We start from the raw sequence: 17,970 nt of genomic DNA on the forward strand, positions 1-17,970 counted from the left end.
CTCAAAAGAAGGCTTAGTTGTTAATTTTACTGTTATTGTGATGTTTGTACTGTCCTGTACACGAATGGTTCAATACATGTTATTTTATTATCCACATGTGATAAATGGAAGCGGACTACTCCATAAGTTATACGGAGGACATGATTTTCTGCTAAGAGTTAGCAAACTGAAGTATCCCGTGCGCTGGTGCCCTTTACGCTAAAAATATCCACGTGGCAGGATACAATCCGATAAGATGTTCGGCAGACTTTTTCAGCCTCATAAGGACACATGGGCTCTAGCAATCCACAAGCTGAACAGAAGAAAGGCTCGGTCAGTCCTCATACTTCAGACATTTTTTATATCCATATCTCTTCAGCGTGTCCACCCACTAAAACCAGAAAACCACCAAAGCAGAACGAAGTTCCGTTAATGACTCTTGGCGAAGCGTGTCGTAGATCCATTGTTTGTGTCGAAGACTTCATTCGACGAGACGGAGTTCACAAGAGATGGCGTTGCGAAATTTCATTACCACCATGTACAAACAGGTGGAAATCTCGGCGCACTTTCAAAAAGAGGGCATCAACATTGTTTTTCCATTGAGCAGCTGTTCTTAATAATAAATTGGTCAAATATACGTATCTATATGACAGTAATAAGATCGGAAATATAAAGGCCAATTTATTCACACAGAACGGTATGGCGTATCACATTATTCTCCCTTAGGTCAGAATATTTTAAAACTACATGAAGCTTTTGGACTGACCATTGAAAACGTTCAGTAGTGCGAAGATATTAACTTGGAATGACAATGAGTGAATATCAGAGACGACTTTTCACTCGGAAAACAGAGTCGATTCCATTGTGTCAGAGTTTATTCAGGGTGTATCACTGCTCGCAATAACTTGGAAGTCTAGGTTGGTGTCCCAATACGACACAAATTTCTAATCGTCAGCACATACTCATTTGTTTATCACTTTCACCGAATGTGAATCCGAAAGCAGCACGTTCCTCAGATTGTACGAAATCAGCACTGCACTGTGGATAGAAGAGACAATTTAATGATATTGTGGTGCGAGGTAGTCTCTTCATATTTGTATGACCATGTGATATGGTGAAATACTGTGTACAATTTGGGTAATACGTGAATAAGGATCCATTCATGTGGAGGCACTGCTTACATAACTATTTTTCGTTTTCTTCCTACGTATAATTATTAACTTGGATAAATCATGTAGATGCTAAAGATCGAATAATTTCGTGTAAAGAATCTACATGTCAAACAATTGATTACTTTGTAATGTGTGAACAAAAATGAAACACAGCATTTCGAACATTATATCCGAAGTACACATTTTCCTTTCATTTTGTAAATAAGAACAATATAAGAAAATAGCCACTTTCTAAGAAGAAGCTCCAGACATCTTGAGAACATCTGATTATTACTGTTTCCTACCACTTTACCCATTTATTGATGAACGGCAGGCGATAACATATAGTCACATATAAATGGACATGGACATAAAAAACACATGTCTTCTTTGCAGTTTGTAAGGAACCACTGAATATGTTAACGTCCGTAAAGTACTTCATCAATTTTTAAAAGTCATTAACAGTAATAGACGCTCTTGCCAAAGTCTTATACCAAGAACATGGAAAGATAAATTTTACCTGATATTTGCTGGTCCACTTCCGAGATTGAAATGAAATTGTATATGACCACTTATAAGCACAAGGGCAATATAATCACCCTTTCCATCTAATTGTTGACTGTTGTAAAGCAGAATTCCATCATTCATATTTGTGAGGAACCATATTTCCAAAGCGAAAGCTCTTGCAACACCATCCAGTCTTGGTAGTTCAATATACGAACTACCGTTAAATTCAGGTACGAATGCTTCCCGGTTTCCTGCATCAGCTGTGGAAGACAGGACCTATAATTAAGTTAGATTCAAATGAGTATTGTACAATAATGATAAGTGGTTGGCAGAAGATGTGAGGAAAAGTGTTGGTGTACTAACAAAAAATTAGCACACCTTGAAATATTTGAGAACTGAACAGAACTGAAGAGAGTACAGCCAGGAGAACGTGTAAATGAAAAACAGAATAGTCGAAATTCTTAAAGTACGAGCGCTCATATCATCTAAAACAGATTGCGGTGCCAACTATTTACCTGTGAGATGGGACGCAAATTCCAGTGGAGCTGTCTTGAGCATGGGAAACAATCTTGCATGGAGTTACACCTACTCATTGGTCTATGAATATATGCACAAGTCAGTCGCCTCCAAAACTGACAAAAGATATAATTCGATTCGGCTAAGATAACCTGTAGTATTCGCAGAAGGGAACGGTCTGAGTTATTGCATAAATAAAGCGCAACGGTAATTCAGAATATTTTTGTGTACAGAATACACACGTATTGAATACTGGTTTTCTTCACAGACTCATACCGATAACGTGAGTCAGTCGAGGGTGAGGAATTGAAAAAGAAAACTAATAATGAAAGGAAAAAAATTTGGCCCATCACCATAATAAACAAACGGTGATGAGGAATTTTTGCATAGACACATCGTGTATAAAATACAATCATAGATGCTTTTAAAATACAATGACTACATTAGTAAATGAGCTATAGCGACTCCAGCGCATTTTGTTTACACTTGTAGCGTTACGTGCACAAGTCAGTACCATACACATGACGTGACAAGCCATGGCCCCCCATCTATGATATTCGCATAATGACGTGAGATGCCACATCCCCTTCTCTATGATGTATTACCCATAATGTAAGAAGCAACTCACCATTTATATGACTTCCGTTAACGGCAAACTCAAAATATACCAACGAAACAGGCATACAGTCTGTAGCTACCACGTTCAAACGTATTCAAACGGTTTGAAAAATTAATTTCGCCGTATCCAAAAGCATCCAAAAGACCTTTTTTTATTGATTAGAACACGTATGCCTCTCCTAGACTACATAAATTGTAGTCATATTCAAACGTATTAGAACTATCTGAATTCTGCGCCATATTTCAAACTATTCTATTATATACCAAAAATAAGTAAATATATCTACAGTTCTAGTATAACTTATGATTACTGATTTGACGTGCAAGTCAACGAGCTTAGTTCGATCTTTGTACCACACTTGGTATAAGGTGCAATGTAGCCCCGAAATTATGTATTTCCATATCCATATTGGTTCTGTTATTTATCATACAAGCCTAAGTCTGTGTACATATCCACCCACATCCAACTAATTTTCAAAGTTAGTCATACTTTGTAACGAGCCAATGCTAGGATATTAACTATTACTAGCACTACAAAACGTTTGTCACCTTATGCTAATAATGCTAAATTGAGGTGATTGCCATTATCCTTGGGTTTATTGTGGGTGACAGACAGTTTACACTGAGTGGCTTCATTACTTCAGATGCTACTGAAGAAAAGACAGTCACTTGACGAAGTGATCAATATTGACCCTGGTACCATTAAGGGACAGAGAGGTCATTTGACATGGTGAGTGCTATTACATAGGCTACTATTGTTAGGCAATCATGAACAGTTGAAAAATGGTGACTGCCATTACCGCAGAGACTATTACAGGGCAATGATGCTCAGTTTATGTGGTGCTTGCTACTACTCCCGATTCTATTGAGGGTCAATGTTGGGCAGTTTATGCATTATGACGGCCATTATCCAAGATGATTTGTGGGGTAATTATGGTCATCTGACATATGGTCAAGTCCATTATGCCGTATACTATTGGGGCAATGATAACCAACTGACAGGGTGATTACAGTTTCCCTGGAGATTACTGTGTGGGGAAGTGACGATTAGTTCACATTGTGACTGCCATCACCCCAAATACGTATTCATCTCAACTAGGCGAAATATGACATAGATGTAGATATTATCATTGTGTATGAACATACGTCATTAACTCTAATGATGACATGATTTCCTTTTGTGCCTTCTAAATTTAGAACAAACCTGGACTTGTGTGAGTGCTTGCACGTTAAGCTTACTTACACATCTCAGCACAGGCGCCCTGACATCACACTCACACAGTAAGGTAGGAGTGGGAGAGGAAGGAGGGTAAGAGGCTGCACATTTCTTATGTAAGGAAGGCTATGGTAATATGGGTACATGGGTATATTCAGCAAACTTTCAGGCAAGACGAGACTTCCTCTAAAGTTAGGAGCGTAATCAGTAATGACATCACGATTAGAATTGAACACTTCTCGGGTTTTCAGCCTATTCATGATTTTACTACGGTGGGAAAACGTAATATCACAAATAATTACATTTGTTGATGTCTGTACATGTGTGTTGAAGCAAACTCCAACCGCGTCATATCTCAGAAAGTTGAAATAAATGCATATGTAGGGTAATGACCTTCAGCATATCAACAGAGGATCATTGCTGGAATATAATATTTGGTATAACAGTATCCACTCTCTCAACTGAGTGTCATTGGCCCACAATACTATGGAAGAACGTTATTCTCCCTGATAACTGATGAGCATTACCCACAATAGTATTTGTGGTAGTGAAAGTCTCCCAGTCAATTGACCATCATCTGTTGCAATGGCTGGCACTATAATCAACCAACCATAATTGCTCCACAATAATGTCTGTATCAGCTGACCATTTATGTCTCTCAATAGTATCGTTCATGCAATTGGGGTAATGGTATTCACCATTTCAGCTGACCATCATTGCTGACCCATATCATCCACCATGCATTCATGCTGCGTAGGGGTGATAAGTAATAAATTAAAGTTGCGATTAGCAATGTCAATGTATGGTGAGCAATTTGTTACAATTTTACTATAAACAAGTCAGCCATAATAGTATGACCACCGACCTACTATCCATATAAACCCATCCATGCAAATCAGAAACACCTGGCGAGGGGTCACTGCTAGTCAGACACACGTACGGTGTATGTAATATCAGTGAGTGTGCTGTCTGTGTGTAGAATGGTGAAGTTGGGCGATCTATCGTTTGACCTAGGGCAGAATGTGATGGCCCGGAAGCTCAGCACGAGCATTTCGGAAACTGCACAACTTGCAGGGGACTCGATGAGAGCTGTGGCGAGTGTCTTCAACACGTGGGTAAACCAGGGTGAAACCACTTCCAGATGTCGTGGAATTGGATGGCCACCCCTCATTCCAGATGGTGGACGTTGTAGGCTGGGCAGCCTGGTAAAATAGGATGGGTGGCGGACTGTGGCGGAACTAACATCAGACTATAATGCAGGGCAGAATAAAGTGCTTCTGAACACACTGTGCACTGATCATGACTAATGATGGGCCTCCATAACCCACAATCCATACAAGTGCCAATGTTAACACCACGACGTCGGAAACAGCGTCTGAAATGAGCTGGTGACCATCAGCACTGGTACGTTGGCCCAGTGGCACAGCGTTGAATAGCCTGCTGAACCACGGTACCTTCTTCATCATGATGGGACGGCGCGAATCCATCGTCTTGCATTGGAACAGCTCCTTGACACCTATACTGAGGGATGGAGGCGAGGTGGCAGCGGCTCCATTATGCTCTAGGGAACAATCAAGTGGGCATCTGTGGGTCCAGTGGAATTCGTGAGTGGCACTATGATGGCGAAGGAGTATCATCACTGGTTGCAGACCATGTGGACCACTTCATGACGATCATGCTTCCCAATGGCAGTGGCATTTTTCAAGAAGATAATGCACCTTGTCACAAGGCCATCAGTGCGATGGAGTGATCGAGGAACACAGTAACAAGTACCAATTGATGTGTTGCCCCCTCGCCGTCCCCAACTCGCTATATTTGAATCCAAGGGAACACATCTGGGATGTGATGGAACGTAGTGCCTGAGCTCATTGCCCCCTTCCCGGAATCATCTGTATGTGGTGCCAACCTCCTCCAGCGATGTACGAAGACCTCATTGCTTCCACATCATGAGACATCGCCTCTTTTGTACGTAGCAGTGGTGGACATACTAGCTGTTAGGTAGTCGGTCATAAAGTCCTGGCTGATGAGTGAAAAATAGTGACACGTGTAGGAATTCTTTGCAGTTTTGCTGTTAAATTATGAAGTATGCAAGAATTTGGTACCAATTTGCTATAACGTTACAATGTATTGGCCAGTTTTCTACAATTTTGGTTTAACATCGTCAGATTCTTAAAATTTTGCTATAACACAGTGATTCGTACAGCAGTTTCTTACAATTTTATTGTATGATGGTAATCTGTGAAGGAGGAAGTTTCATGCTGCTTGCACTGTGGGACAGCCAAAGTTAGCATCATCAGCAGAAGATGTAAAAGTTTGTAGTGCAATATACAGTTAGTACCCCGACATGAGTTCATCATAACGTTTGGCTGACTGAGGGTAGGTGAAAGTATAGCAACCTTTCTTAGGAAATTTATGGTAAGTTCCTACGGGACCAAACTGCTGAGGTCATAAAAATGGTTCAAATGGCTCTGAGCACTATGGGACTTAACATCTGAGGTCATCAGTCCCCTAGAACTTAGAACTACTTAAACCTAACGAACCTAAAAACGTCACACACATCCATGCCCGAGGCAGGATTCGAACCAGCGACCGTAGCGGTCGCGCGGTTCCAGACTGAAGCGCCTAGACCAGCTCGGCCACACCGGCCGGCGCTGAGGTCATAGTTCCCTAGGTTTACACACTACTTAATCTAACTTAAACTAACTTACACTAACGACAACACACCTACCTATGCCTAAGAGATGACTCAAAAATCCGACGGGCGGTGCCGTGCGAACCATGGCGAGGCATCCTAAACCATGCGGGGTAGCTTCTTTAGTTTCCTCTCTACATCACTGTATAATACTACTGTTCAGTATGTTATTTCACAGAATTGTCATGTAGTCTCCAATAAGCGATAGCATAAATTATCATTATCAACAGAAGATGGCTAGTGTTATTGCTGCAACATAGAGTTAATATGCTAGCATAGGATTCACTCTGTTTAAGTGACTTCGAAAATTAGTTGAAAGTGGGTAGCTGAAATTTCAGTGACATTCGTTTCTTCCTTACACTACTCGGTGTTACTACTGTTAGGTACAAGTGCTGCATGATCTGTTAATCTAGTTAAAAAAAAATGGTTCAAATGGCTCTGAGCACTATGGGACTCAACTGCTGAGGTCATAAGTCCCCTAGAACTTAGAACTACTTAAACCTAACTAACCTAAGGACAACACACACATCCATGCCCGAGGCAGGATTCGAACCTGCGACCGTAGCGGTCGCGAGGTTCCAGACTGTAGCGCCAGAACCGCTCGGCCACCAGCGGCCGGCTGTTAATCTAGTAGTCCTATTATGCGAGGAATGCGTATTCCTTTTTCTTGATACAAAATAGTTAGGTTACAATAATGGCGCGACACGTGTATTGTATTACAAAATTCTTAGGTATTTTTATACGTAACTTGCATTGTTATCGAGATCGAAATCTGATTCATGATGCGATTCCTGTATTTATAATGGCGTACTACGATAAGCTATCTGTGTATATTTTGTTCTCGAAATATTTACATAGTTTGATATATAATTTTATTTTGGCACAGATATTTTATATTAGTGATTTCAATCTTCCCACTTCATGTGTTTGTTCCTTCCCGTTTTTGTCCATACTGTGTTGTGTTTACATTAGGATTTCTTCTTATCATTGTGCACTACGAAAATATGTAGTTTATGTGATACAACGCGTTAAACATCCTGTCAAAGCCATCATTTTTGGCTTAATTTCTTATGCTTAATTTTCGGACTGTCTCATGTCAATGTATAGAAAACCTGTGGAATATAACCACAGGTATGCCCAATATCATAATGTAGTGTACAAAAACATATTATCCTCTGAACAGCGTCAGTTATATTTCTCTATTATTTGACTATCTTCACCATTGGTGCTTGGTAAAGTGAAGCATTACTGGAAAACCTCTAAAACATCAAGCGATTAAAAATATCATTACGATACTTAACATAATGATCCTGTTACTGACGTATTTTTTGATATGGAAATGCGGTAAATTACTACCTCTACACATTTTCATAGAGACTGTAAATGTGAAAATAGCATTGTGACATTTCACATAAACATAGTGCGTGTTGTTATCTTCTTCACCTAAAATTGTGCTTGGTGAGGTCAGTTTCTGTCCATAATCAAATTCAGGCGTAGCACGAAATGTCAACTGGATATTTAGCATGTTACTTTAGCAGATCTCATGTGTTTTGCAACGTTGTAGGACAATTTAGACGAGGAAGGTCTACAAGATACATCTTCTACGTATTTTAGACAATGTAGCAATCTTGTAATATACGACATAAATATTGTGTGTGTGTGTGTTTTGTATTTCCATTTAAGAAATAATACGGGTCACTGGAATAATATTTGACATGACACAACAAATTCAGACTGTTGGAACAATTTTCAACATGATGCATAATTATGCATAATTCAGGTGAAAGCTAGATATTTTTGATCAAAAATACATATCAGTGAGATACTTTTGAATAAAAATTTCAAATGTTATGACAGTTTTGTAATATGAAGACATGCAGGGAAAAACGGACTAACCCCAAAATGTAAAAACTTAGAGATAAGTGTTGCCATATGTTGCTGGGCACTGGAGCTATCAAAATTTACAATGGACTCACTCCAGAATATGACTTATGGGTGAGACCAATTTCAGTTTTGATAGTTTCTATACAAAGCAACAGATGGCAACACTTAACCTCTAAGCTTTTAGATTTGAGGGTTAGTCTGTTTTTCCACGCATGTCTTCATATGGTGCCTACATATATCTGTCATCAGCCGTTTTTAAAATTTCCGCCAATGTGACGTCATGTAAGGGGAGTGTTCTTTGTGATGTCATGATAATGAAGTAACAGATTGTGAGTCATAATTTATTGTGTTATGGGAATGGAGCTTACCTGGTTAGCCGTGTGGTCTACCACACTGCTTTGCGGTGGGAAGGCGTGCTCGTCCATGGCACGAATCCTCCTGGCAGATTAGTGTCGAGGTTCGGTGTGCTGGACAGTGTGTGGATGGTTTTTAAGGCGGTTTTCCATCTGCCTCGGCGAATGTAGGCTGTATCTCCTTATTCAGCCTCAGTTACACAATGTTAGTGATTTACTGCGCAAACACCTTCTCCATGTATGCATATACAATCATGACTCTACTACACAAACATTGGGGTTATACTCGTCTGGTGAGAGACAGGGTGGGAGGGAGGAGGGGGCGTTTCCACTGGGGGCCGAACCGCACAATAACTCTGGGTTTGGTGTGGGGTGGCTGTTGTGGGGTTGTGGACCACTGAGGGCTACAGAGGGAGACAAAGCCTCTCCGTCTTTTCTAGGTCTCCAGTTCCATACAATACAATACAGTACAATGGGTATGGAACTGACCCACTTATATGATATCACAAGTGTAAATAAAATTGTGCTGGAGTCGCTATAGCCATTCTACTTAACATTACCTGAGACATAATCATACCCAGGTGGGAAGAAAGTATATGTGAATTAAATAATCTGGGGAAGTGTGTAAACTTAAATCATGACAGATAAAATACTACACTAACTAGCAGCTATATGCTGCTAATTACAACACTCTTCCCTTCATTTTATGGTAACCACATAATGCATCGGGCTATACAAGGGTTCTATTTGGAGTGGTGAGGAAGAAATTATATCCATCCACATTGTTGCACCAAAGTAAGTCAGCATTGAGAGGAAAACGTGTTGGATCATGTAAACAGACATTTCACACATACCAAATTAATGGAATAGGCTTTAATGCTATGGAATTATCTGTTCCGGGTTTATATCTGAAGCCGCATCTACGAGTGTGATGAGCACCTCTGTAGTTGGCAATCCACTAGATGATTCAATGAGTTTTCCTGACCTACATGTACCCATGTACTTCACACGGATTTCCAATGGTTGCAGAATACTCTTCCAAGTGTTACTGGAACCTCATATCACACGCGTTCTTTGTGATATCAGATGAAACTTTCCAGAAGGATGCAATGTTGATGATAACAGGAAGTAGGACCTACCACAGGATTTAGACTTAGAAGATGATAGTCAGGATAATGAACATTTCCATTATTTGTGCCAAGGCAAATCAATCTGCAGCCGAATATTCAACAGTTTTCATACAATAACATGAAAAAGTTTAGTCAGTCACAGACTATTGTGGACCATCATATGTAGATTTCGCTACCCTGTGAACTGTGCAGGTTAGGTGCTGGAACTAGTTAATGCCATAGATACTGTCCATAGGTGTCGGTGAAGTTACGTGCAGGGATCGTAGAGTTAATGTTAAATAGCACTTATATCTCCTTTCCCTGGTCACTACTATCGAAGAAGCAGTTAGGAGTGCTTTATAGCGTTTAACATAAAATTGCAGGAGTTTTCGACGTTAACTGTAGTAGTTTGGCCAAAGCTCGTACCACCCTACATTTTACTGTTGCCAAATATATTCAGGATGGCGGATCCAAGATGGTGGCGATGGATATGGCAATGTTGCAATGACGTCATGGCGGGAAGTTCAAGTTTGGGCGGCAAAATGAGTGAATTGTGCTTCCTCCACTAACCTAATCCCCTCCCCTCTCCTCAATACCTTTCCCCCTCCCCCTCCCACATCAAGGAAATGGCGCGAAGATCAAATTTTGGTGGAAGAAAGACCATGTGGGCTACCTCCACTAACATACGAAAATGGCGGGGAAATTTTGGCGTGAAAATAGATCAATTGGGCTACCTCTATTAAGCTAAGTCATCCGACCACAACGTCTATCTGTGGAATTGGTGGGAAAACGACTCAGCCTATGCTGGGCTGCTGGATAGGATGAACATAAGTCTTTATTTTGCATGAACTGTTTGTTTAAACAATTTGGACTGTCAAAGGTAGTAGCTGAATACAGTGTGTTCACCAAGAGGTCCAGACTCCAACTCACCTAGTACACAGTACTGCCAACAGAGGGCGCTGTCATTGCATGGCGGTCTGGGGAAAAATGGCAGGAATAGGACTCAGTCTGTGTCCAGCTGCTGGAGGAGGAAGGAGTGTTATTTATTTAATTTTAGTCGGAAGGTGGAACAATTTATTTAGCAAAGGATTTCGCATAGTTTATTTATTACACTGACACAAAACACTCGTCCTGACGTTCTTGGGGTCACAATAGATAGCCTACAGACCTGCTAACCACTTACACATCATCGAAATAGTGCAGTACACTGACGTACCGATACGCAAACAACTCGTGAACTGTCAAAACAATACATGTAAAACGCTTTGCAGACACGCTGACTAATTGTAAACTGTTGAAATAGTGCAATGCACAGCCTACATACATGTTCATAAAATAATGCAACAGACACATTCACTGTGTGCAAAACTGGAGAAACAGTGCACGTATAATGCTCTGCAAACACACCCACAACGCTTAAACAGCCGAAAATGATGCAGTGCACAAACACTCATTGCATGTAAAAGTACTTCCGGACTATTGTTACGTCAGCTAAATGTTCTCTATAGAGTTCTAAGGCGGAGAAATATCTAGCGGCGGCATTAGGGAGTTTCTAATATTAAATTCATACCGTGTTCCTAAGCCCAATACCTTTCTAAATTCGGTGATTTTAGTACGAGCTTAAACCCGCTGGCGACATGTAACCGCATTGCTGGACTGATAATATACACTCCGGCGATCACCGTCTGTATTCAGTGACACTATATTTGTCTGGAAAAACCATTTCATTCGGAGGTAATGCCATACCTCGATTTATAAGGCTTGTATAGTTCTTCAGCCGGATGTCGTTAGCGATACTTGTGAGCACCTGTAGAGCCGACACCGCTTGTGACAGTAACATAGTCGTTGCGGTCGTGGTATTAACATCTGGCAGCTTGTAAGACGATTACTCACAAGAAAAACTTACGAGGCATGTCCACTCATCGTTGATTGTCGCTTGGTATTTTTTCGTATCGCCAGCAGTTAGTAGTAGGAGATGCGTGATAGGGTCACCTTGAGCATCAGGCTTAGAAAGTATGTGTATGAGTTGTCTGTGTATGTGTGTGTTCCGACGTGTGTAAAGGAAACGACTATATCGATTCGTAAGAGAGGTATGGATTTTACATGGAATACTGCGATAGCAAAGGGAATGGAAGATTTTCTTTTACTTGGAAAAGTTTGTCGAACCATAAGAATGGTGCAGATATTTCTATTTCCTGAGCCACTGCCATCAGCAGGGTGTATTTCCGATACCATGCTCATTGTCAAATGTCATTCAATTGAGACTGCAGTCATAAGATTTAATTCTAATTATAGCGATCAAATGTGTATGTACCCAGTTTCCTAGGATGATTATGTCTGGTTTGCGAGGAGTATGTGGCGGCGGTGGCCCGTGGCGCGAATGATTCACATTTACAGCGAACAGCAGGAACCGTCTGAATGGAAACACCAATTGGGGGTAAAGGAATGTAGCTTACTTAACCGTGTCATCCTCTTGATGGCTGAATAGTGAACCACTCAGCATGTGATGGACAGCTTTCGTGACCTTATGTGTTCCTAATCGATATTTGCGATATTTGAGAAGATTCAATATGCACATATGTTTGCACTGGACCATTAGTCCCTTCCATGAAAATTGTCCGGATGACTTCTTCTGCACATTTCCCACCTTTATTTAGTTGAGAGAACATCGATAGTGGTGTGTGCATCTAGCAGGTGAAAGACCGGTGGAAGACGTATTTGCTGGTTCTCTAGATATGATAATCACCTAGGTTGACTTTATAAATTATAGGAATGATTTGAAATCTGTTATATCACCGAAATTAGTATTCGTAAGTGGAAATACAAGTTTCCAGTACTTTTATCGAGTTTTCACATAAATATCTTCGCAGATGAGATAAGTTTCTAGTTATTAAGTGGTTAACAGCACGCTGCACCTCACAAAAATTTAGGGTTTCTAGATATATAATGTCTAGTCTTTTTCTTTGGAATTATACTGTGCAAGGGATACTGTTATGCAAGCGATATTGCTATGTACTTGATATCGAGAAGTATCGAGAAGTAAATGGTATAATTTTTTGTGCAACCCATGTGAAAATACATGTGTTCTTGTAGTCGCAGAGTCTGGAGATGGATGCAGAAAGCAAGCAAGCAAGCAAGCAGGTCAGGACCAGAAGCAGTGACGCCTTTGTGCCGAGGGGTAGTGACCCAGCCTTTGTACAACAGTCTTCACGGTATATGTACTGGTGGTGGTCGCTAGGTATATGCAGGATGCAGAAGTGATTATTTTGTTTCGTGCAGGATACGAATTGTGTGTTTACTACATTGATACGGTATGTGGTGATATACAGCCGGGTTGGACATCCATTTCAAGATGAAATATCCAAGCTTCCGTCGTCAGTGCCAGAGCAATGTAATTGAGGAAGTGTCTTCCCGTATTTGACGAGCTATACACCACTTTTGCAAGGTTTCACTGTCAGTGCAATATGGTGATCTGTACAAGTTAGTTTTGCCGCCGAAAGACTCGTTTGCAGAAAAAAAAGCTGGACAGTGCTCCCACACCAGCAGCATCAGTAATCTGGCAGGTAAATTCAGTAAGAGCCAGTCAGAATGCTCCATTCATTCACAAGACATCCTTTGTGCTGGGACATAGGAGCCTCTACAGACATTCTGACAAGATGAGGGCAAGGTATCTACTGCGGGATGATGTCCCTCACCCGTCATTGTGGCATTAGGACATCTCCAGTAGCTGTTGGACATGGAAAATTCCAGCCAATTTTTCTCTTCTGCAGGACAGTGCTTCGAATTCGGTTTGCGTAATTGTTCTGATATTCCCATCTGTGCTTAGACAATGCTCTCTTTCCTAACCAGAACAATGTTTTATGATTAATGGTGTTTCCGTGAGTTTACAAATACATGATGAATGCTATTAGTGGTGAGAACGTTTACTGTTTCTGAGACGTATGTTGAAAGCAGGACGTCACGATTTCCAGGAAGCGTAGCATACGATGTCTCGTTAGGACCATCAGGAAGAATACATTTGGTGTTATTCTGTGCTATATTTGTTAATAGGTTTTATTAGGACAAGAATTTCCATGCAGACAAGCTGAGATATCACGAAAGCTCCAACAACAACAAAGGCGGCCGTTAACTATTTCAAAATGGTTCAAATGTCTCTGAGCACTATGGGACTTAACTGCTGAGATCATCAGTCCCCTAGAACTTAGAACAACTTAAACCTAACTAACCTAAGTATATCACTCACATCCATTCCCGAGGCAGGATTCGAACCTGCGACCGTAGCGGTCGCGCGGCTCCAGACTGTAGCTCCTAGAACCGCTCGGCCACCCCGGCCGGCGTTATCTATTTCTGTGACATTTTACAATTTCGGAGAGGGAGAGTTGGTTCTTATTGACATAGACATTGCCATCCTTATAAAGCTGACAAACTTTCAGCTGTCATTGCGAGGGTGGGCCGATTTGCAAACATCTCGCTCCATGCTGGACCCGCAGGTATGGAAGCCCCGTCAACCACGATGGCAAAGTAAACACGTCCGCGGCCTGAGGCGTCTCGCATGTGTGATGTGTTGTCGTATGAGGATCGATAGGAAGAATGCATCCAGTCATCATTCCACCTTGGAAATATGCAGGGAACAGTTGGCTGATACAACGTGGTCAAATGTATAACGATAGTCCAAAACGGTTTTTACATGCAAGAGTGTTTGTGCACTGCATATTTTCGACTGTTTGAGTGTTGTGAGCGTGTTTGCAGAGCATTATACATGCATTGTTTTTCCAGTTTCACGCTCAATGAACATGTCTCTTGCTTTATTTTGTGAATATGCCTGTAGGCTGTGCAATGCAATATTTCGACAGTTTACAATTAGTGAGCATGTATGCAGAACGGTATAAATGCATTAATTTGACAGTTTACGAGTTGTTTTCGTGTCTATTACATTATTTCAGTGATCTTCGACAAGTTTGCAGATGTGTAGGCTGTGCAACACATTATTTCGACAGCTGATAATTAGTGAGCGTGTCTGTAGAGCGTTTTCCATGCCTTATTTTGACAGTTTATGAGTTGTTCACTTGTCTGTACATCAGTGTACTGAATTAATTTGTTAATTTCTGATTAGTTTGCAGGTTTGTACGCTATGCAGTGCAATATTTCAACAGTTTATAACTAATAACTGTGTTTGCAGAGCATTATAGTGGCATTATCTTGACAATTTACGAGTCTTTTACTTGTCTGTACATCAGTGTATTGCATTATTTCGCTAACTTACGAGCAGCTGGCAGGTTTGTAGTCGTTCTAGTGACCCCAAGTTCGTTTGGTGTCAGTGTAATAAGTAAACTACGTGAAATGCTTTGCTAAATTAATTGTTCCACCTTCCCACTGAAAATAAATAAATTACACTCCTTTCCCCCCCCCCCCCCCCCCCCAGCAGCTGGACACAGATTGAGTCCTTTTCCTGTCATTTTTTTCCCAGACCGCCATGGGACGACAGCGCCCTTTGGTGGTAGTACTGTCTGCTAGGTCAGTTATACTCCGGACGTCTTGGTGAACACACTGGATTCAGGTACAGCCTATGACAGCTCAAATTGTTTACATAAACAGTGCATGCAAAATAATGACTTACGTTCATCCTATCCAGCAGCCCAGCATAGGATGACTCGTTTTCCCGCCAATTCCAAGGAAGAGGTTGTAGTCAGATGACTTATGATAGTAGAGGTATTGCAATTGACCTATTTTTCCGCCAAATTTCCCCACCATTTTCTCACGTTTGTAGACATATCCCACGTGATTTTTCTTCCACCAAAATTTGAACTTCTTGCCGTTTTCTTTGGGAGAGGGGAGGGGTTGAGGAGAGAGGAGTGAATTAGGTTTGTGGAGGTAGCACAATTGACCTATTTTCCCGCCTAAATTTGAACTTTCAGCCATGACGTCATTGTGACGTTGCCACATCCATCGCTGCCATGTTGGATCCACCATTTTGAATAACTTTGTCAACACTGCAACATGGGTGGTACGAATATTGCCCTACCACCAGCTGTTTATTACTGACAGGTATTTAGACAACAATATCATCTATGGAACATATTTACCTATAATGTTCTTCGAGCATGGGTTCATAGATACTAGAAATTTCGTAAATAATAAAATAATTTGTTGCAACTGTCAGTTTGATAATTTACTGTTATTACAATTGAAAAATTTCTGCTTTAAGCCATTTTCAAGTACACTAGATGTAAATTATGATTGCGGAATCGTTTCTGATAGCAATTATTACTATGCTGGCATCTTCCACTGACTTCTAAATAAACCTTGCGACATATTCCTACAACGAATGGTCTTCTTTGAGAAATTTCAACATAAAACTTTTTTTGCCCTTGAAAACACCCCACGGTTATGGATTCATGAAGAAACGTCTTGGTTCTGTATGTTTAAAGATGGGTGATATTTCAGCGTACTCCAATGTGTTATATATTGAAATGACTCAGAACGTAGAATTCTATATGATGATTTGATAACTTTTTCGCTTATAAATAAAACAAGAGAACAAGACGAGTTAAAACAATGGTCTACATGTTGTAGGTAATTTATTCGTCTCGTGATTCAAAGTAAGTTATACTTATGCCTTGTGCACATTCTTCATCAAACGTCTACTGCAAGTTACCAAGTGTTCGTAACTAGCCCGTCACATGTTCCCCAACAGTGATAGTGGAAGCCATGACCACCTTACCATGATCATTATCACATGACAAACCATATCCCCTATCATTCATCACACCTCCCTCTCCAACAATCAAATACTAGTATTTCTCCCGCCACTAAGTAGGTCACTGGAATTTTTGTGACTATTGTAATGAAACAGACTATTACAATGTAGCCCTGGAGCAGCCATCTAGGCTCTGCTCAAAAGTACTTGAATAATCTGCAGCTTTTTCGTTTGTGTTTCCAAACTTGCGTAAATGGTGTGACTTACACTATTCCCTCATCTAAAACGTGCTAAACACACACACACACACACAAACACACACACACATGAACTTGCTATGAACATCAGTGCAGCCATATGCTGGATGGCCTATGGCCTAGAGAGACAAAGAGACCTTGGGTGCTAGTGGGAGAAAAATATATAGTTCCTCACGTTCTCAGCAGTGAAGGAGTCTGATAATACACCCAGCTGGCGTGCTAAGAGTGAGGCATACTCTCCTAATTTTATATCAAATTTCATCCATCCCTTTATTTCTCTTTTCCTCCACCCCTGCCCCCTACTTTCTCTCTCTCTCTCTCTCTCTCTCTCTCTGCGTGTGTATGTGTGAGTGCGTGTGCGTGTGCGTGTGTGTGTGTGTGTGTGTGTGTGTGTGTGTGTGAGTGAGTGAGTTTAATGATTACTTGCAAGTATCACAAAAATTTCGTGTATTGTAAATCAACTGGGAAGGATAAAACATCTACATCTATATACATACTCCGCAACCAGCAGTACGGGGCGTTGCGGACGTTACCATGCATCACAACTAGTCATGTTCTTTCACGTGCATGTCGCAAATAGAGCGAAGAAAAATCGAGTGTCTAAATGCTTCCGTACGAGACTTAATTTCTCTTATCATCCTGGTAATTATGACAAATGTACATTGCTTGCAGTAGAATTGTTTGCAGTCAGCTTCAAATGCCGGATCTCTAAATTCTCTCAATAGTGTTTCTCGAAAAGAACGTCCCCTTCTCTCCAGGTGTTCCCATTTGAGTTTCAGAAGCATCTCCGTAATACTTGCATGTTGTTCAAACCTAACGGTAACAAACGTAGCAACCTGTCCATGATTTGCTTAAATGTATTCCGTTAAATCGCTCTGGTGCGAACCCAGATATTCGAGCTACACGCAATAATGGATTGCACTACTGTGCTGCGTGCGGTCTCCTTGACAGATGAACGACAGTTTCCTAAGTGTCTCCCAATAAACAAAAG

The 17,970-nt window shown here is 40.9% G+C and overlaps 1 protein-coding gene across 1 annotated transcript in view; it reads right to left on the reverse strand.

The window, feature by feature from the left end:
* LOC126249196 (agrin-like) overlaps positions 1-17,970 on the reverse strand; it is a 203,680-nt gene that overhangs the window by 16,397 nt on the left and 169,313 nt on the right. The window contains exon 7 of the mRNA XM_049950850.1: positions 1,651-1,897. Coding sequence (XP_049806807.1) covers positions 1,651-1,897 — 247 coding nt within the window. The remainder of the gene's footprint in view (positions 1-1,650; positions 1,898-17,970) is intronic.

The sequence above is a fragment of the Schistocerca nitens genome, chromosome 3 (genome assembly GCF_023898315.1).
Source record: "Schistocerca nitens isolate TAMUIC-IGC-003100 chromosome 3, iqSchNite1.1, whole genome shotgun sequence".
NCBI lineage: Eukaryota > Metazoa > Arthropoda > Insecta > Orthoptera > Acrididae > Schistocerca > Schistocerca nitens.